Source organism: Pelophylax lessonae, assembly GCF_965119305.1.
Source record: "Pelophylax lessonae genome assembly, chromosome: 7".
Lineage (NCBI taxonomy): Eukaryota > Metazoa > Chordata > Amphibia > Anura > Ranidae > Pelophylax > Pelophylax lessonae.
Window position 1 is genome coordinate 226,412,972 of NC_138774.1, and position 21,097 is coordinate 226,434,068.

Here is a 21,097-nt window from a genome sequence, read left to right on the forward strand (position 1 = left end):
AATAGAGGGAGAAAAACTGGGATTTTTTCATTTTGACACAAAAGGCTGAACTCCGCTCACATTATTGATTGCAGGGTAGAATTTAAGGTATTTGGCTGTACTTTCACTTTAATTACCTAAAAAATGGGGGTGTGGTTAAAAGTGGGCATGCCCGGTAGAGTGCCCCAAGTTTTATTTGAAAATCTGGTAACTTTATTTTTCCATCATAGATATGGTGGGTGATTTTTATCTGGAAATGCCTAAATCCTTTAATTGTCCTTTCCAATTATCTCCCTGAAGGCGAGGCATTGCCGTGTGATTTAGTGTAGTTTTTGGTTCTTGTTTTGTACGCGGCGCCCCCTGGGGATGCACAAAATACTTACCTCCCCGTTTTCATTTATAGAATAAACTTTGCGCAGAATTCTATGGTACAGTTTACAAATAAAGTCCCCTTCCAAAATGCCATTACCATGAGACAGCTGATTAGATGTTGTAATAATATTTCAGGCTGGAAATCCTGAAATACTTCAGTCTTAAAGTAATATCATCACTCATTGTGTTCATAGCCATGGAGCTCTGTTTACAAAAACATGGCTTCCAGGGGTCTCTTTATAAATACAATTCACATAGCTATTCATCCATCAAAACTGCATGTATGTTCCTTCTGTGAGAAATTACCAGCATTCACCCATAAGATTGTATGTTCTCTTAGGATCAAATGGTATTAGGGTATTTTCTCTTAGGATCGAATGGTATTAGGGTATTTTCTCTTAGGATCGAATGGTATTAGGGTATTTTCTCTTAGGATCGAATGGTATTAGGGTATTTTCTCTTAGGATCAAATGCTATTAGGGTATGTTCTCTTAGGATTGAATGCTATTAGGGTATGTTCTCTTAGGATTGAATGCTATTAGGGTATGTTCTCTTAGGATTGAATGCTATTAGGGTATGTTCTCTTAGGATTGAATGCTATTAGGGTATGTTCTCTTAGGATTGAATGCTATTAGGGTATGTTCTCTTAGGATTGAATGCTATTAGGGTATGTTCTCTTAGGATTGAATGCTATTAGGGTATGTTCTCTTAGGATTGAATGCTATTAGGGTATGTTCTCTTAGGATTGAATGCTATTAGGGTATGTTCTCTTAGGATTGAATGCTATTAGGGTATGTTCTCTTAGGATTGAATGCTATTAGGGTATGTTCTCTTAGGATTGAATGCTATTAGGGTATTTTCTCTTAGGATTGAATGCTATTAGGGTATGTTCTCTTAGGATCGAATGGTATTGGGGTATGTTCTCTTAGGATCGAATGCTTTTAGGGTATGTTCTCTTAGGATCGAATGCTATTAGGGTATTTTCTCTTAGGATCGAATGCTATTAGGGTATTTTCTCTTAGGATCGAATGTTATCAGGGTATTTTCACTTAGGATCGAATGCTATTAGGGTATTTTCACTTAGGATCAAATTTTTTTTTGTTTTTTCTGATTGAATGTGTTTAGGGTATTTTCTCTTAGGATCGAATGTTCTTAGAATATGTTACATTCAGTACTGCCTACATTCATCAGATAATTGCATACAATAACATGGATAATACTCTAGTTAGGGTATTTTCTCTTCTGATTGAATGCCCCTAGGGAATTTTTTTTCTCTTCTGATCAAATGTTCTTACGATATTTTCTCTTCTGATCAAATGATTTTAGGGTATTTTTTCTTCCCATTCACACCCGAGACCTTGTAACACCAACGAGTCACGTGACACCGGGGAGGGAAAATGGCTGATTGGGCCCAATTTGGACATTTTCACTTAGGGGTGTACTTACTTTTGTTGCCAGCGGTTTAGACATTAATTGCTGTGTGTTGGGCTATTTTGAGGGGACAGCAAATTTACACTGTTATACAAGCTGTACACTCACTACTTTACATTGTAACAAAGTGTCATTTCTTCAGTGTTGTCACATGAAAAGATATTATAAAATATTTACAAAAATGTGAGGGGTGTACTTACTTTTGTGACATATTGTACACTGTGGCAGGGCGGCCCTTTGGCGTGAAATCACGTACCTGTACGTGATTTTGTTTCCTGGGTCTGGGAGAGTGCGCCGCCGGTGACCAGCTCCTGCTGTGATTGGACACAGCAGGAGCCAATCAGCGGGCAGGACCCGCCAATCGTTCCCGAGGCAGACAGAAGCAGGGCAGATCACCGTTCTGTGACAGGAAAAGACAGAAATCTTGTGTTCCTACTAAGCAGGAACACGGATCATTGTCTTCTTACAATACAAGCACCTCCCACACAGTTAGAAAGCACTCCCAAGGAACACATTTAACCCTTTGATCACCCCTGATGTTAACCCCTTCCCTAACACTGTCATTAGTACAGTAACAGTGCATATTATTTAGCACTGGTCCCCAAAAAAGTGTCACTAAGTGCCGGTTCATATTTCCGGAGGTTCAAGCAAAATATTGGCAGAAATATTCTTTTGTTAAAGTTTTTTTTTTGTTTGTTTGTTTTTAACCACTTGCCGACCGCTCACTGAGCTGCTACTGCGGCAAAGTGGCTCGTTATCGTCTGGCGACGTAGACCTATCCCCTCTCTCGGTGGCGCGCACGTGCCGCCGGAGGCTCGCTCCCGCTGTATTCAGACACAGCGGGAGTTGGGCCAGGGGAGGAGAGGCGGGCGGTGATCACTGCCGCTCTTCCCCGATCGTCGGGGATCTTCTGTGGAAATCCGCCCACTTGTGTAAACAAAGCGGACGGATCTCCTATGTGACAGATTACAGGATTCAGCATAGCTGAACCTGCGATCTGTCCCTGTGTCACACAACCCCCTCCCCCCACACACGTCAGTAAGCACCAGGCATACATTTAACCCCTTGATCACCAATGAAGTTAACCCCTTCCCTGCCAGTGTCATTATTACAGTAACAGTGCATATTTATAGCACTGATTACTGTAGTAATGTCACTGGTACCCCCAAAAGTGTCAAAAATGTCAGTTAGGGGTCCGATCTGTCCGCCGCAATGTCGCAGTCCCGAAAAAAAAAAAATCACAGATCGCCGCCATTACTAGTAAAAAAAATAAACAATGAAAATGACATAAATCTTTCCCGTAGTTAGTAAACGCGATAACTTTTGCGCAAACCAATCAAAATATGCTTATTGTGATTTTTTTTAACCAAAAATAAGTAGCAGAAAACAAATTGGCCTAAAATGTTAAAAAATTTGATTTTTACATTTTTTTGGGGAATGTTATATATCAGAATGTAAAAAATATTGTTTTTTATTTCAAAATTGTCGCTCTTTTTTTCAAAAATTAAAAATCGCACAGGTGATCAAATACCACCAAAAGAAAGCTCTATTTGTGGGAGGAAAAAGGACATCAATTTAATTTGGGGACAGCGTCGCACGACTGCGCAATTGTCCGTTAAAGTAACGCAGTGCCAAATCGCAAAATATGGCCTGGTCAGGAATGGGGTAAAATCTTCCGGTCTTAAAGCGGTTAAAAATACGCTCATAGAGGATTTTTTTGTCAGACATGTAGCTAAATACATTTTGGCCTAAATATCTGACAAACATTTAATATATTGGATATTTTTTAACTGTCAAAGTAGAAAATGTCAATTTTTTCATAAAATTTTCGCTATTTTTTTATTAATATCGCAAAAAATGAAAAGCGCAGCGGTGATCAAATACCACCAAAAGAAAGCTCTGTTTGTGGGGGAAAAAGGACGTAAATTTCGTTTGGGTACGGCATTGCATGACCGCGCAATTGTCAGTTAAAGTCGCGCAGTGCCAAGTTGCAAAAAGTGGCCTGGATGTAAAGCAGGAAAATCCTCCGGTGGTAAAGTGGTTAACAAATATTTGCAATTTTTATTGAGTTGCAAACATATTTATTCGCAACATTAAAACATTAAATATAAAAATATTTACAAGCAGCTTCCATGGTATGACATGGTACAGTTGCTGTAGAGAAACTGCAGCAATACTTTGCTTTGTGTCTCCCCGGACAACTCATTGTACCCATTGCTGGCAGGAGGCACGCGTCACTCAATTCATCTTAACTCAGGGAAGTTTTTTGGGGCTGGCATCCTTTGCCAGGGATAATAGTCCCCAGCAGGACTTTGGGACCTTGCATGGAGCTGGCAGAGCTCAAACATACTTTATGCAATATCACTGCTAGTGTTATAGGAAAATGGCATCCCCGGCATCCCTTTAGATGTGCACACTCCTTGCATCCCCTACGTGTCCACTAGTTGCCGTTGACACTTGACCCTTCCGTTGCTGCTCATTTATATAGCGAGACATAAAGCCATGGCGCTATGCAGCATCCGTTTAGCACCGAGAGGAAACATTGCATCCAAACCCAAAGCTTTTTCCTTTAGTGAAAAGATATTATTACTGTCTTTTTTTTTTTTTTTCATTGGTGCCTAATAGACTGAGTCACCCTCTCTGCTTGGCAATCGGGTGCGATTTGCTCTGACTTCCTGTTGTGTCCCCTGGACAGGAAGTGAAAGCAAATTTCCCCAGTGTGAAATAAGTGATGCTAAATGATATCCTTATTCTCTATACAGGGCAGTCTTTAACACAGGGCAAAAGGGGCAGCTGCCCCGGGCCCAGTCATTGTTGTGGGGCCCAAAGCAACTGCCCCTTGAGCCGGCACTGCCTACAAATAATTGATAAGTGAATTCAGCAGGGCCTAAGAAAATGTTTGCCCAGGGTCCAATCAATATTAACCACTTGCCGACCGCCGCACGACTATCTACGTCGGCGGTCAGCCCCTCACAGGCAAAGTGACGTAGGGCTACGTCACTAGCTTGTGAGGGTCTAGGGAGCGAGCGCGTGCCGCCGGAGGCGCGCTCCCGCGTGGTCACGGACCCCCCCCCCCCGCGCGTGTGACCGGCGGACCCGATGTCCACCGGTCACTCTGCGATCGGCGGGGGAGAGGGAGAAAGTCAGGCGGCTTGTGTAAACAATCTGCCTGTCATTCTCCCCTGTGTATGAAGGATGATCATACGGTTCTACTATGTAGAACAGTTGATCACTCTTCATACATCTGAAGCCACAGCCAATCACAGTAGAAAGCACGCCCCTAGGGACACACATAGCCCCTCCCTTTCAAAAAAGTTAACCCCTTCACTGCCAGTGTATTTTTACAGTAACAGTGTATATGTATAGCACTGATTACTGTAGAAATTACACTGGTAACCTCAAAAGTGGCAAAAATGTCAGTCAAGGGTCGATCTGTCCGCCGCAATGTCACAGTACCGCAAAAAAAAAAAATCACAGATCGCCGCCATTACGCGTTAAAAAAAAAAACAACAAAAATGACAAAAATCTTTCCCTTAGGTAGTAAACGCGATAACTTTTGCGCAAACCAATCAAAATACACTTTTTGCAATTTTTTTTACCAAACATAGGTAGGATAAAACAAATTGGCCGAAAATGTTAAAAAATTTTGATTTTTACATTTTTTGGGGGGGGGGGGGATTTCATATAAAAAATGTGAAAAATATTGCTATTTTTGCAAAATTTACGCTCTTTTTTTGTTTATAGCGCATGATCAAAAAATCGAACAGGTGATCAAATACCACCAAAAGAAAGCTCTGTTTGTGGGAAAAAAAAGGACACCAAATTCGTTTAGATACAGCGTCGCACGACACCAATCGTCCGTTAAAGTCACGCAGTGCCGAATCGCAAAATACCCCCTGGTCAGGAAGGGGGTAAAATCTTCCGGGGCTTAAGTGGTTAAAGACTGCCCTGTTTCTATAATCCACACATGTCCACTGGAACTTCACTCTCCCAATCAACATGGATTATTTTTAACCCTCATGCTGCTAGCAATAGTAAATAGGTAGGAAAGTATATCATACTTACTTGTTTTACACTTTTTCTTTTACATTTCTGGTTTCTTGCCTAGTCAAATGATGTCATACATCCCAGGAGTCTTCAGGAGGGGAGGGGGAGGGGTTTTCTCAGCTAATCACACTCTCTTGCATGCATGCCTGAGCTAAGGGCAGGAAGTAAATGCTACATGAATCATTTGCCCCTACTCAAGATGGACACGGCCAGAAATGATAGGGAGGGTTTTTCAAAGTGATTTATCAATAAAATAAAGCATGGAGACATGGAAGGGTTGATGGGGGGGGGGGGGGGGAGGGAGTTTGCTTTGAATATTACATTTAAATTAAATAGCGTTTTTGGTTTGTGGTGCTCAGATTCAGTGAAGGTTCTGCCTCCCAAGCCTTTAGGAGATTTCTGGGGCCGGGATTCTAATCATGTGACTGCCGTGATAGGCTGTCACAGCAGTCACATGATGGGAAAGCTCCCAATCACAAGGAGGACTTTGTCCCCGGTTTTGTCCCCGATTCAGGGCCAGATTAACGTAGACAGGGTGGCTGAGAAACAGCCTGGTGTGGCCTGGTGTGGCCAGAACTCTGTGTATTATGTAGTCCTGTGCCCAGTGCTCTGTGTATTATGTAGTCCTGTGCCCAGTGCTCTGTGTATTATGTAGTCCTGTGCCCAGTGCTCTGTGCATTATGTAGTCCTGTGCCCACCGCTCTGTGCATTATGTAGTCCTGTGCCCAGCACTCTGTGTATTATGTAGTCCTGTGCCCAGTGCTCTGTGTATTATGTAGTCCTGTGCCCAGTGCTCTGTGTATTATGTAGTCCTGTGCCCAGTGCTCTGTGTATTATGTAGTCCTGTGCCCAGTGCTCTGTGCATTATGTAGTCCTGTGCCCACCGCTCTGTGCATTATGTAGTCCTGTGCCCAGTGCTCTGTGCATTATGTAGTCCTGTGCCCAGCGCTCTGTGCATTATGTAGTCCTGTGCCCAGCGCTCTGTGCATTATGTAGTCCTGTGCCCAGTGCTCTGTGCATTATGTAGTCCTGTGCCCATCGCTCTGTGCATTATGTAGTCCTGTGCCCAGCGCTCTGTGCATTATGTAGTCCTGTGCCCAGCGCTCTGTGCATTATGTAGTCCTGTGCCCAGTGCTCTGTGCATTATGTAGTCCTGTGCCCAGCACTCTGTGCATTATGTAGTCCTGTGCCCAGCGCTCTGCATTATGTAATCCTGTGCCCAGCGCTCTGTGTATTATGTAGTCCTGTGCCCAGCGCTCTGTACATTATGTAGTCCTGTCCCCAGCGCTCTGTACATTATGTAGTCCTGTCCCCAGCGCTCTGTACATTATGTAGTCCTGTCCCCAGCGCTCTGTACATTATGTAGTCCTGTCCCCAGCGCTCTGTGAATTATGTAATCCTGTGCCAAGGGCTCTGTGTATTATGGATTCTTGTGCCCAGCGCTCTGTGTATTATGGATTCTTGTGCCCAGCGCTCTGTGTAATATGTAGTCCTGTGCCCAGTGCTCTGCGTATTATGTAGTCCTGTACCCAGTGCTCTGTGTGTTATGTAGTCCTGTGCCCAGCGCTCTGTGTATTATGTAGTCCTGTGCCAAGAGCTCTTTGTATTATGTAGTCCTGTACCCAGCGCTCTGTGTATTATGCAGTCCTGTGCAATTTGCCCAAAAAAAATTATGTCCCCGGACTTAATTTTAAAAATATGGTCACCTTTCTTTAGATGCCCTGTACTTTTTTGTGAAATCCTTTCTGTGTTTTTCTGCCTCCCTGTAATGCTCTCTGTAAGCTCCTGATCCCCCCCCCCCCCCCCCCACTTTCGTTGGTTTGGGACTTTAGTGTCACCATAACCACCTAAGGACCAGATTGTTTACAATTTAAATTCTGTATTTTTTTAGCTAGAAAATTACTTAGAACCCCCAAACATTATATATATATTTTTTTATTTTTATTTTTTTTAGCAAAGACTCTGGAGAATAAAATGGCGGACATTGCAATATTTTTTGTCACGCAGTATTTGCGCAGCAGTCTTTCAAACTACATTTTTTGGGAAAAATACATTTCACTGCTTTAAAAAAAAAATAAACAGTAAAGTTTGCCCTATTTTTTGTATATTGTGAAAGATGATGTCATTCTGAGTGAATAGATACCTAACATGCTATGGTTTAAAATTGCGCACACTCGTGGAACATCGACAAACTACGGTACTTAAAAATCTCCATAGGCAATGCTTTAAACATTTTTAACAGTTACCAGTTTAGAGTTTCCTTGTTTTTTAGAATTAATTTAGAATTATTGCTCTCACTCTGGCAATGGCGATCATGGTGATACCTCACATGTGTGGTTTGAACACCGTTTTCATTTGCGGACGCGACTTATGTATGCGTTTTCTTTCGTGCGCGAGCTCACGGTGACGGGAGTGCTTTAAAAAAAAATGTTTTCCTATATATTTTATTACATTTTTTATTTTTAGCACTGTTTTTTTAGTTATTTATTTCTTTTTTAAATCTAAACACTTTTATTGCCATTAGCCGCCGAGTAAACCGGAAGTGGCGTCATGACGTTGCTTCTGTGTTAATACAACGGAGACCCGATCAAAGCAGAATCCAGCTTTGTTTGGGACTCCAACCAGCCGGCGGACATGCCAGCTGGTTGCTCGGGTCTCCTGGTGGGACGGGAGACCCGGGCAAAGCCGCGGAAGGTGGCGGATGGGGATGTCCCCTCCCGCTCGCTGGGATTACAGCCGAGTGGCTTCCGAGCCGCATCAACTATTATCTTCTGAGAGTCGACCGTCGGCTCTAAAGAACGGTACCCGGATAAGGCCTGCAGCTGCGGGCATCACTCCTGTACAACCACTTCTCTGAGCCGGTGTACAGGTACGTCGATTTGCGGGAAATGGTTAAAAATTGAAAGTCGAACTCCAGTTAAAGGCAGAGCCCAGCTTTTACAAAAAAAAAAAAAAAAAAAAAGATAAATGCACCCATCTTAATTAAATAATCATTTAAAAAAATTATATTTTTAGTTATTTTTTTTTTTTTTGCATTGGAGCCTGCAAAGCATTGCAACCGCCATCACTAGGTCATAGGTGCAATGCTCCGGAGACCACTCCTCCAACTGTTCGGTTTTAACCACTTCTGGACAGTCCACTGTGTATTTACGTCGGTACTTTGACGTTAAATAGCTGGCTGCTATAACCCCGGTATATTTTTACACAACTGGCGATCCGGAATCTGATAAAAGTGGTCCCGGGAGCAGGTTTGCCACAGGATCACTTTTATGGGCAGCGGAAGAGGTGCCGCTTCCCGGTCGTCTTCCCCGCTTACCAGAGACAATATGGGTGAAAACGATCCAATTCTGAGCAGTGATGAGCAGGAAGTCAAGTGAGGGCAAGATGCCCCCCCCCCCCCCCTCAGCCACCCAATAGCCTTAAAGGGCCAATTTTTTTATTAACTTTTCTTATAAAGTGTAAATGAGAGACCTGAGGTCTTTTTGACCCCAGATCTCACATTAAAGAAGACCTGCCATGCTTCTTTCTATTGCAGGGGATGTTTACATTCCTTGTAAAAGGAATAAAAATTATTTTAATAATTTTTTTGTTAAAAGAGGAAGTAAACTCTGCAATCCCTTTGGGGATTTTCAGCTATTTTGTTCTACTCACTTGTTAGCAAGCATCCCATAGTCTAATCTAGCAACAATCGCCTATTGCTTACTTTTTTTTCAACTTTTAAAAATGTTTTCCTCTGCGATAAGGCGACGCCATCCTTAGTACTGTTTTCTGAGTCGGTTTAGAATATAATTTCCGCCCTTTATGTTCCCCTTTGCCACAATCTCGCGCATGCGCGATCGTGTAATAGCCAAGTTTTGTTCTAGATCCGACGTTACTACAGCAACCGCCGCTCATAGCCGATCTGTCGCTAATTTACATACTCCTGCTTAGCTGCTCAACTCAATAGGACAATTGCATCATGCCATCATTGGGTAAACAAGGAAGCAGGTGCCTGTCAGTCCTGCTGCAGCTGATTGCCGCTCTAGGAAGTCAGTACGACTTCCAAGGTTTACTCTCCATGTGACGTCACACGGTCACATGGGAGTACCAGGAAGCTAGAAAACGCTGCAGTCTCGCAAGCTTAAATGGCTGTGTCGCAGAGAGGGGAAATTCCATTCACGGCTTTTAATCAATGCACAGACGGCACACAGAGTGTGCAAAAAGAACAAAAAAGGGCGCACCGACCTAGCGCATTATCCTCAATAAAAGGCTTTATTTAAATGACATAAAAAATGGCTACTCACAGACGTAGATAAAGGTAAAGCATATCAAGCTGGATTGCTCAAAAGTCCGTGTTTAGTCCATATAGTCGTCCATGATGAGATGACTGACGCGTTTCGAGGCCTAGCCTCTTCCTCAGAGGCCGAGCCTATTCCTCAGAGTCACTCAGCCATTTTTTATGTCATTTAAATAAAGCCTTTTATTGAGGATAATGCGCTAGGTCGGTGCGCCCTTTTTTGTTCTTTTTGCTTTTAGTATCGGTGGACTACCCCAGTCCGATAAGGGCAGCAAGACTCTAGCCATCTGAGAAGCCAGTTGTCAGTCCCGTGAAGTGTGTGGTCAAGGGGCCTGGATACCAAGCGCAGGAGAAGGGTGGTTACACCTTATTGTTTTTTGGGGCACACAGAGTGTGCCCTGAATCAGGAGAAGGGAAGTGCATGCGCCGTGACGTCATTAAACTGGGACAGATTACAACAAAACAAGTAAGGAGACCGTTATAAGCAGTGTTTTTTATGAGGATTACAATATGATAAAGTTATATGGGAGAATTTACTTCCACTTTAAAGGGGCAGTGTAAAAATAAAAAATAAATAAGAAAAACATTTTTTTAACCACTTGCCGACCGCTCACTATGCTAATACTGCAGCACAGCGGTTCCCCTGGGTCCAGCAACGTAGACCTACGTCGCTGGACTCCTAGTGGTCTCAGCAGTGCGCGCGCGCCGCTGGAACCTTGCTCCCGCTGTGTTTAGACACAGCGGGAGTCGGGCCGGAGGAGGAGAGGCGGTGATCACCGCTTCTCTTCCCCGATTGTCGAGGAAAGTGTGAGAAGATCCACCTGCTTTGTTTATCTTCTCTGTGACAGACAGGGATAGATCACAGGATTCAGCATAGCTGAACCTGCGATCTGTGTCTCTGTCACACAACCCCCCCACACGTCAGTAAACATGAGGCACACATTTAACCCCTTGATCACCAACAGTGTTAACCCCTTCCCTGCCAGTGTCATTATTACAGTAACGGTGCATATTTTTAGCACTGATTACTGTAGTAATGTCACTGGTCTCCCCAAAAGTGTCAAAAATGTCAGTTAGGGGTCCGATCTGTCCGCTGCAATGTCACAGTCCTGCAAAAAATCGCAGATCACTGCCATTACTAGTAAAAAAAATTAAAAAATACAATAAAAATGACAAATCTTTCCCGTAGTTAGTAAACGCAATAACTTTTGCGCAAACCAATCAAAATACGCTTATTGCGATTTTTTTACCAAAATATGTAGCAGAAAACAAATTGGCCGAAAATGTTAAAAAATTTTGATTTTTAAATTTTTGTTCTGGGAATGTAATATAGCAGAATGTGAAAAATATTGTTTTTTTTTTTTAAATTGTTGCTCTTTTTTTCAAAAATTAAAAATCGCACAGGTGATCAAATACCACCAAAAGAAAGCTCTATTTGTGGTAAAAAAAAAAGGTTGTAAATTTAATTGATACAGCGTCGCACAACCGCGCCATTGTCCGTTAATATAACGCAGTGCCGAATTGCAAAATAGGGCCTGGTCAGGAAGGGGGTTAAATCTTCCGGTCTTAAAGTGGATAAAAATACGCTCATTGAGAATTTTTTTGTCAAAGACATGTAGCTAAATACATTTTGGCCTAAATATATGACAAAAATGTAATATATAGGATATTTTTTAACAATCAAAGTAGAAAACGTAAATTTTTCGCAAAATTTTTGCTCTTTTTTTATTGATATCGCAAAAAATAAAAAGCACAGAGGTGATCAAATACCACCAAAAGAAAACTCTGTTAGTGGGAAAAAAGGAAGTAAATTTTGTTTGGGTACAGCATTGCATGACCGCGCAATTGTCAGTTACAATCCGCAGTGCCAAGTTGAAAAAAAAGGTCTGGTCACTGAGCAGCAAAATCTTCCGGGGCTAAAGTGGTTAAAGCGCCCGTCCCTTCGAGCTCATGCACAGAAGTAAACGCATACACAAGTCATGCCCACATATGTACAAGGTGTTCAAACCACACATGTGAGGTATCACCACGATCGATAGAGCAAGAGCAATAATTCTAGCACAAGACCTCCCTCTGGAATTCTGAACAGGTAACCTGTAAAAAAAAGTGTCTCCTATGGACATTTTTAAGTTTGTCACCATTCCATGAGTGTGCGCAATTTTTAAGCATGACATGTTAGGTATCTATTTACTTAGTGTAACGTCATCTTTCACATTATACAAATAAATTAGGCTAAATTTACTGTTTAGTTCTTTTAAATGCAGTGAAATGTTTTGTTTTTTTATTAGGTAATATTAGGTTTGTAAGACTGCTGCGCAAATATGGTGTGACAAAGTATTACAATGATCTCCATTTTATTCTCAAAGGTCTCTGCTATATATATATATATATATATACTGTTTTGGGGTTCTAAGTAATTTTCTAGCAAAAAATACAGATTTTAACTTGTAAACAACAAATGTCAGAAATAGGCCTGGTCCTTAAGTGGTTAAAGTAGAACTCCAGTGAAAAGCATAGTCCACCTTTTGTGAAAATGATAAATGCACCCATACTGATGAATCAAATAAAAAATGGTATTTATTTTTTGCATTGGAGCCTGCAAAGAATTGCAACCGTTATCGGTAGATCATAGGTGCAATTCTCTGGAAACCACTCCTCCAGCTGTAGGTCTGTACTGAGGTATGGACATTCAGTTACGGGGCTAGAGGAAGTGTCAATGGACTACAAGTGCAGTCTTGTCACCACACTTGAGATAGTGCCCTATTGAGAGCTACGAGTTGCGGTGGCAGATGGGACTGTAGTTTTTTTCTATTTACAGATCTCAATGGATGGATGACACGGCTGTGCAGGTGGAACCACACATGACTGTGCCAAATTCATATGGCAGGAAGGGGATTCTGGAAGGGGTTGGCTCAGTTTGGGGGTTGGATGCTTGGAGTTATGCTTTACCCCCTAGCTTTTAGCAGGGGTTCCCTGAGACCGGGAAATTATTTTAGGGGTTCCTCTGCGTTGAAAGGTTAAGAAAGGCTGCCATACTTTATAGAAAAGCCAGTCTCAACCAGAGTTCTGTGGAACCCTAGGGTTCCCCTAGAGCAGTGATGGCGAACCTTGGCACCCCAGATGTTTTGGAACTACATTTCCCATGATGCTCAACTACACTGCAGAGTGCCTGAGCCTCATGGGAAATGTAGTTCCAAAACATCTGGGGTGCCAAGATTCGCCATCACTGCCCTAGAGTTTGCTCTGGATTCCTTGAGCTGTGGCCAATTGGTCTCCCACTCTCTCAGTTTCCGAACCTAAGCCACATAGCAAATCCAGCTGCAGGACACCAACAATCTTTTTAGCTTTCTGTAAGGGTGACATTCCGACCAGCACTAGAAGGGCTTTATTATTTCCACGTACCTAGGAGGCATTTTTTCTAATTGACCCCTGATGAATCGGTTTTAGTAAGGGTTCTCTGAGACTTGGAAATTGTAGGGGTTCCTCTAGGATAAAAAGGTTAAAAGAAGACAGTACAGAACATACAGTAATAGGGTATTTCAGCTCTCTTTATTTGTTGAGGTACAGTCAGGTCCATAAATATTGGGACATCGACACAATCCTAATATTTTTGGCTCTATATATACCACCACAATGGATTTGAAATGAAACAAACAAACTGCAGACTTTCAGCTTTAATTTGAGGGTATTTACATCCAAATCAGGTGAACGGTGTAGGAATTACAACAGTTTGTATATGTGCCTTCCACTTTTTAAGGGACCAAAAGTAATGGGACAATTGGCTGCTCAGCTGTTCCATGGCCAGGTGTGTGTTATTCCCTCATTATCCCATTTACAAGGAGCAGATAAAAGGTCCAGAGTTCATTTCAAGTGTGCTATTTGCATTTGGAATCTGTTGCTGTCAACTCTCAATATGAGATCCAAAGAGCTGTCACTATCAGTGAAGCAAGCCATCATTAGGCTGAAAAAAAAAAACAAAACAAACCCATCAGAGAGATAACAAAAACATTAGGTGTGGCCAAATCAACTGTTTGGAACATCAACGCACCGGTGAGCTCAGCAACCCCAAAAGACCCCGAAGACCACGGAAAACAACTGTGGTGGATGACCAAAGAATTATTTCCCTGGTGAAGAAAACACCCTTCACAACAGTTGGCCAGATGAAGAACACTCTCCAGGAGGTAGGTGTATGTGTGTCAAAGTCAACAATCAACAGAAGACTTCACCAGAGTGAATACAGAAGGTTCACCACAAGATGTAAACCATTGGTGAGCCTCAAAAACAGGAAGGCCAGATTAGAGTTTGCCAAACAACATCTAAAAAAGGCTTCACAGTTCTGGAACAACATCCTATGGACAGATGAGACCAAGATCAACTTGTACCAGAGTGATGGGAAGAGAAGAGTATGGAGAAGGAAAGGAACTGCTCATGATCCAAAGCATACCACCTCATCAGTGAAGCATGGTGGTGGTAGTGTCATGGCGTGGGCATGTATGGCTGCCAATGGAACTGGTTCTCTTGTATTTATTGATGATGTCACTGCTGACAAAAGCAGCAAAATGAATTTCTGAAGTGTTTCGTGCAATATTATCTGCTCATATTCAGCCAAATGCTTCAGAACTCATTGAATGGCGCTTCACAGTGCAGATGGACAATGACCCGAAGCATACTGTGAAAGCAACCAAAGAGTTTTTTTAAAGGAAAGAAGTGGAATATTATGCAATGGCCAAGTCAATCACCTGACTTGAATCCGATTGAGCATGCATTTCACTTGCTGAAGACAAAACTGAAGGTAAAATGCCCCAAGAACAAGAAGGAACTGAAGACAGTTGCAGTAGAGGCCTGGCAGAGCATCACCAGGGATAAAACCCAGCGTCTGGTGATGTCTTTGCATTCCAGACTTCAGGCTGTAATTGACTGCAAAGGATTTGCAACCAAGTATTAAAAAGTGAAAGTTTGATTTATGATTGTTAATCTGTCCCATTACCTTTGGTCCCTTAAAAAGTGGGAGGCACATATACAAACTGTTGTAATTCCTACACCGTTCACCTGATTTGGATGTAAATACCCTCAAATTAAAGCTGAAAGTCTGCAGTCAAAGCACATCTTGTTTTTTTCATTTCAAATCCATTGTGGTGGTGTATAGAGCCAAAAAGATTAGAATTGTGTCGATGTCGATGAAAATAACATGACAGATGCCACATATGCAGGGGTTGCAGTCTTTAATAGGGTATGTTGGTATGTAGGGTATGTTGTAGTTAGTATGTAATTCATTTTGGCATATGCATCACTTACATTTAGGGATGAAGTTTGGATTTGCCAGGTTCCTGCCAAATTCTTCAGGATTCACAAATTTTCAAACTTTTGGCTGAAAATGTTGCGGTTCACCACCAGAAATAAAAACTAAGATATAATGCAGTGCATAATCTTTACTATGATGAGTTACAAGTAGGGATGAAGCCTGGGTTCAGTTCGAACATGGGTTCCGCCCAACCCATAAGGCAGCTGTCATTGCTGGGGCAATCGATTGAGATGTTTCTCACCCCGCAGCTGCACATACACAAAAGGGCGGGGGGGATACTCATGGCATCACTGATCTATTATGGCCACATGGCCAAATTAGATTAACAATATTGACCTAATATGTGACCATATTAGGTCAAATGATCAATAATGTCACCAGCATCTCTGCCTCTGTGTACGCTTAGCTGTGGGGTGGGGAAAGTCTTTTCCCCTGTCTTCTGGGTTTGACCAATCCTGGAGCCAAACCCAAGCTCATCCCTATTCACAAGAACCAAATAATTTGAAAGACTGGATCACCCAGATTCCTTTCTATAAAAGGGTGCGCTCATAGCAGCCGTATTGTCTGTGTTGGTAAGACAGTTCACTTGGGTTTAGTGCTAGGTTTGCAAACTTCAAACAAGATTTGTCAAAGTGTTTGCCAACCGAACCCACTGCAGTTTTGTCCATCTCTAACAGTCATACACCATCAATTACCCAGGGCATACCATATACTATGGGTTAGATGGCCAATATCACTAAAATTCATTATTCTATATCACGTCATGGTGTATCCAAGGATGGTCCAGGTCTGTCCCAGCCAGGTATGAAGAAAGATGGGGTTCAGCTTTAATACACAGTATAGCCTGAGTTTTCAAATGACCTAACTTGTGTTTTTCATCCCAACCTCTCACAAGTTGTAGTGTAAGGGTTAATTTGGCCTGCTTTCACACTGATCAATTTTTGATGTCCTTTATTGTGCTGTTTGCAGTTCCCTACCTTCTATTGCAGGTTCCCCTCAACTATTGCCAGTACCCCTAATCTATTGTAGGTACCCCTCTTCTGTGGCAAGAACCTCTTCTTTGATTGCAGGTCCTTCTATTCCATTGTAAATAGCCCTCTTCTATTCAAGGTCCTTCTCTTTTATTGCTACTGTATTACATACTGTAGCTGCTGAGTTTAAATATTAGGACACTTACCTGTCCTAGAATCCAGCGATGTTGGCACCACAGCCGGTGTTTCCATCCGCTCTCGGGCGCTGCCGCCGCCATGGCGAGGCGAGATCTGACTGGATGTCATATGACGTCCTTCACAACATGCGGCTCGTGCGCACTCCCCACACCGCATCTCTGATCATGGTAAAGAGCCTATGACATAAGCTCTTTATCATGTGATCAGCTGTGTCCAATCACAGTGCAACTAGGAAGTGCCGGTTATTGCCATTTCTATCCTCCTGCGTGAGTAGAGGAGAGCCGATAAGCAGCTTTCCTGACAGGGGGGGGGGTCTACACTGATAATCAGTGCAATGTTTATCAGAGCAGCCCCCTCAGCGATGCCTGGCAGTGCCCACCAGTGCCACCTATCAGTGCCCATAAAGGCTGCCTATTAGTGACACCTATCAGTGCCTCCTATCAGTGCCCATCAGTGCTGCCAGCATTGGAACAAGGGGTGAGCAGGAGGAGTGGCAGCCCTGGGCGCAATGATTTATTGCAGGGATGTGGGGGTCCTGACCCTAACCCTAAGGGAGAGGGGGGGGCACAGTTTGGCATCTTTGCCCTGGGCGCTGGATGAGCTTCTCCTGGCACTGAGTGCTGCATATCAGTGCCCAACAATGCTACATATCAGTGCCCATCAGTGCTGCATAACAGTGCCACCTCATCAGTGCCCGTCAGTGCAGCCTCATCAACACACATCAACGAAGGAGAAAAATTACTTATTTACAACATTTTATAACAAAAACTAAGAAAAACTTTTTTTTTTAAAACTTTCGATCTTTTTCCATTTGTTTAGCAAAAAAATAAAAAAAACTTGGTGGTGACCACCAAAAGAAAGCCCGGTCTCAAAAAAAATGATAAATATTTAGTTTGGGTACAGTGTTGCATGACCACGCAATTTCCATTCAAAATGCGACAGCGCTGAAAGCTGAAAATTGGCCTGGGCAGGAAGGGGGGTGAAAGTGCCCAGAACTAAGGTTGGGAGGTGTGCTTTTCCATGTGTGCATTTTTCATGCGTTCCCTTTTTTTTTTTAGCTAGTTGCATTTACATGCCTGTGCGGTTCGCTCCTTTCTTGCATAGGCGTACGCACTGCCTGCATCTGATGTAGATGAGCCCTTAGCCTGCTGGAGCCAGAGCTTTCCACCTGCGGATGCAGCCATCACCATTGTAATGCTTTGCAATGCAAAAAATAAATGAATCAATTATAATAAAAATAAATAAAATAAATGATTACTTGTTTTATTAATAATTACAATAGATGCACATTTTTCCTTCATTTTTTTTTTTTTTTAAAGTTGGACTATGCCTTTAAGCGACGATGCGCGTGCACAGCAGAAAATCCGTGCACGCTCGACACCATGTAGTCTAGTGGATTTGGCGTGGACGCGCTCGTCCGCAGGGATACCGGCGTGCCACTTTGGTGTGACCCCCGCAGAGCGCAGACAGCGCGGAGTGCAGAGCAGGACGGAGCGGAGCGCGGTGGGCAAGCTGCGGTGGGTACTGGGCGCTGACAGCGATCTGCGGGAGTTGTATGAAAGTCTATGGAGTAGGAATGAGGAGGAGCTGTCGGATTCTAGGGGGGGGTGGGGGGAGGGGGGAGGCAGTCAGCGAGAAGCTGCTCTATAGGCAGTGGTGTAAAGTTTGGTGGGGGCGGCGTATAGTGGAGCTATTCTAACCCGAGAAGACAGGACCGAGCTGGAGAAGTTTCATCTCAACCAGTGAAAGATCAGCTGAGAAGACTTCCCAGAGAAGAGCCAGGGAGGGGGAAGAGACTGCATTGGGCACCAGCCTTGGCACTACCCCTTGTGCTGTACAAGCCTTAGGATTACCCCCTAGATCTGGAACTGCTTTTGAGTTACCCCTGCCACTATCCTTGGCACCAGTCCTGGAACTGCTCCTGGCATCATCCTTCGAATTACGTCTGATGCTACCCTTGGCACTACCCCATAGGACCACCTCCCAGAACTCTTCTTTGCATTACCCCTAGTGCTACCCTTGGCACTATCCCTGGAACTCTTCTTTGCATTACCCCTAGTGCTACCCTTGGCACTATCCCTGGAACTCTTCTTTGCATTACCCCTAGTGCTACCCTTGGCACTACCTCAGAAACACCTCCCAGAACTCTTCTTTGCATTACCCCTAGTGTTACCCTTGGCACCACCCCTGTAACTGCTTCTGGAACAACTCTCTTTGATACTACCCTGGATTTATCCTTGGTACCACCTCTAGTCCTGTACCTGGAGCTACCTCAGCACTGTCTTTGGCACCATCTTTAGTTCTGTATGTAGAAACTACTTTGCTTATCCCTTTGCTACCCTCGGCAATATCTTTGGCACTGCTCCTGGAACTATACTTTGATACCCTCAGCAATACCCATGGCACTACCCCCATAACTGCTCCTGGAACTATTCATTGCATATCCCTTTGCTACCCTCAGCAGTACTGACTTTATCCTTGGAATTACCCCTGTAATTGCTCCAGGACAAGTCTTCGCAGTACCCATAGTGCTACCAGTATTGTACCTGGAACTGCTATTGACACTACCATTACTCCTGGGGCAACTCGTGACACTACCTCTGGTGCTACCCTTGGCACTGTTCCTAGTACTGCCTCCTATACTCTCTCTGGCGCTATCCCTGGCACTGCATTTGGCACTCACCCCAACTAGGGGCGGGAGATGGAGGTGCACATTGGACTCGGGGGGGTCTACAAGCAGCCTCCAGGAAAAATGATACGTGGAGCTTTTGAGAATCTTTTTTTGAGCGTCAGGGAGGCTTTGCAAGGTGAGAGGAGATCAGCTGCTTCTCTGGACACCTCTAGCCCCATCTCTGCCTGCATTCACCCCCATCCCACCTGGAACGAACCCCCAACCTGGTCCGAAGCCCGGGGCACCCAGTGGAGAGAACCGCAGGTGGTGCAGCCAGATCCACCACCTTGCAGCCCGAGGAGCCAAGCGCCCCAGTTCACGCTCAGCAGCTGCACCACCGAACTGAAGGAGATCCTGGGTGACCAGGGAGGGATGCCGGAGGAAGGCAACTCGGAGCCAGTGTCCAAAGAAGGTTATCCAGAGAGCATCTCCGACAGCGCCAAAGAAATCTGCAAAGCGGTGTCTGTGTCCCTGGGACTTAGCATGGAGGCACTGGAGCATCTGAGTGCCGCAGGGGAGGGGCAGAGAGGCGACTGCATGTTCGCGGGGCCCCCACATCATGCGATGGACGCCCAGACGTGCCAAGTGGCTGAAGAAGACAAGAGTGACACCTCATCCTCCCAGTACCGTGAAGGTGCCTTTAGGAGGGCTGGCCAGAGTACTTATTCTGCTGGCAAAGCCCCAGAGGATGGCAGTTCATTGCCCACAGAAGATAAAGAGCAGCCCTGCACCGACATGGCACTGCCAGAGCCCGGGAGCTTGAGAAGCCGTGGGATGGAGGTCATGCCGAGTCTGACCTTATACAAGCCTACCGCATTTATGGAGGACACTTCTGCTTACCCAGGCAGGGACTATTACAGCTTTCAAATGGCACTCGCTCCACATGGCAGGATAAAAGTGGAGAGCCCAATTGAGTTCGCTGGCAGCGCTTGGGGGGGACCGAGCAGATATGGCGAGTTTCCTGGTTTTCCCCACTGCGGCCCTTCTGCCAACTGGCATTCCCTCTTTGAGGAAGGACAGGCCACCGCTTCCTACACAGATGCCAGCTTGTACAGCTATCCACGGAGCCACGTACCGCCTGGCCCGGATGGTGAGTTCTCTGCCGAAGCTTGGTATCCAGCGACCGCCATGTTGGGTAGGGTTCCATATGGCAGTCCAATGAAGACCGAGATGAGCCCATGGATGGACGGCTACCCTGGTGCATTCGGGGAGATGAGGTAGGCACAGCATGATTTTGATTGTATTCCTCCTAGAACACCTACTTGCTTTTTGAGTTTTTTTTTTTTGGACGAGAATCAATTTTTGTCGCAGGTTCAATTAAAACCTTTATTGTACCGACGCGTCTGCTGCCATTTGTCACGTCAAACACTTATAGGCGTATTCAGTAATTGCATAATGCTCCACATGCAAACTAAAGAAATACATAGTATCAAGTCGAAATTTACGCGAGACACTTTAACTTAGCATTAGAGCCTGAAAGCCATCTTGTTGCGGTCATGTGAGCGATTTACGGACTTGCAAACATGGGCATTGTCAAAAGGCGCTGCCTTATTTATTTATTTTTTGCTGCATGCATCCAAACGCAAATGCTGTGTTTGACCTTCTATGCAAGTACACCTCGGTGGAACCTGCTGCATCCAATAAAATGCAAAGCAGGTCAAACGCAGCCCCAGAGCGGTAAATAGCAAGTTTCTAATGCATGCTGGGAAAAAAAGAAAAGAAAAACACGACCCTCAAATCTGCTTTTAACTATGCGCCGTTATCACTTCATCATGGGATGAGTGTGAAAAGATGCAGCACTGGACAGCGTCAAGGAAGGATTGCCCCATCCCTACCTCTTCCTATAGCAG

At 44.1% G+C, this 21,097-nt stretch overlaps 1 protein-coding gene across 1 annotated transcript in view; it reads left to right on the plus strand.

The window, feature by feature from the left end:
• The first annotated feature begins 19,073 nt into the window (after positions 1 to 19,073).
• Positions 19,074 to 21,097, plus strand: part of AR (androgen receptor) — a 350,307-nt gene continuing 348,283 nt past the window's right edge. The window contains exon 1 of the mRNA XM_082264516.1: positions 19,074 to 20,464. Coding sequence (XP_082120642.1) covers positions 19,278 to 20,464 — 1,187 coding nt within the window. The 5' untranslated portion in view covers positions 19,074 to 19,277. The remainder of the gene's footprint in view (positions 20,465 to 21,097) is intronic.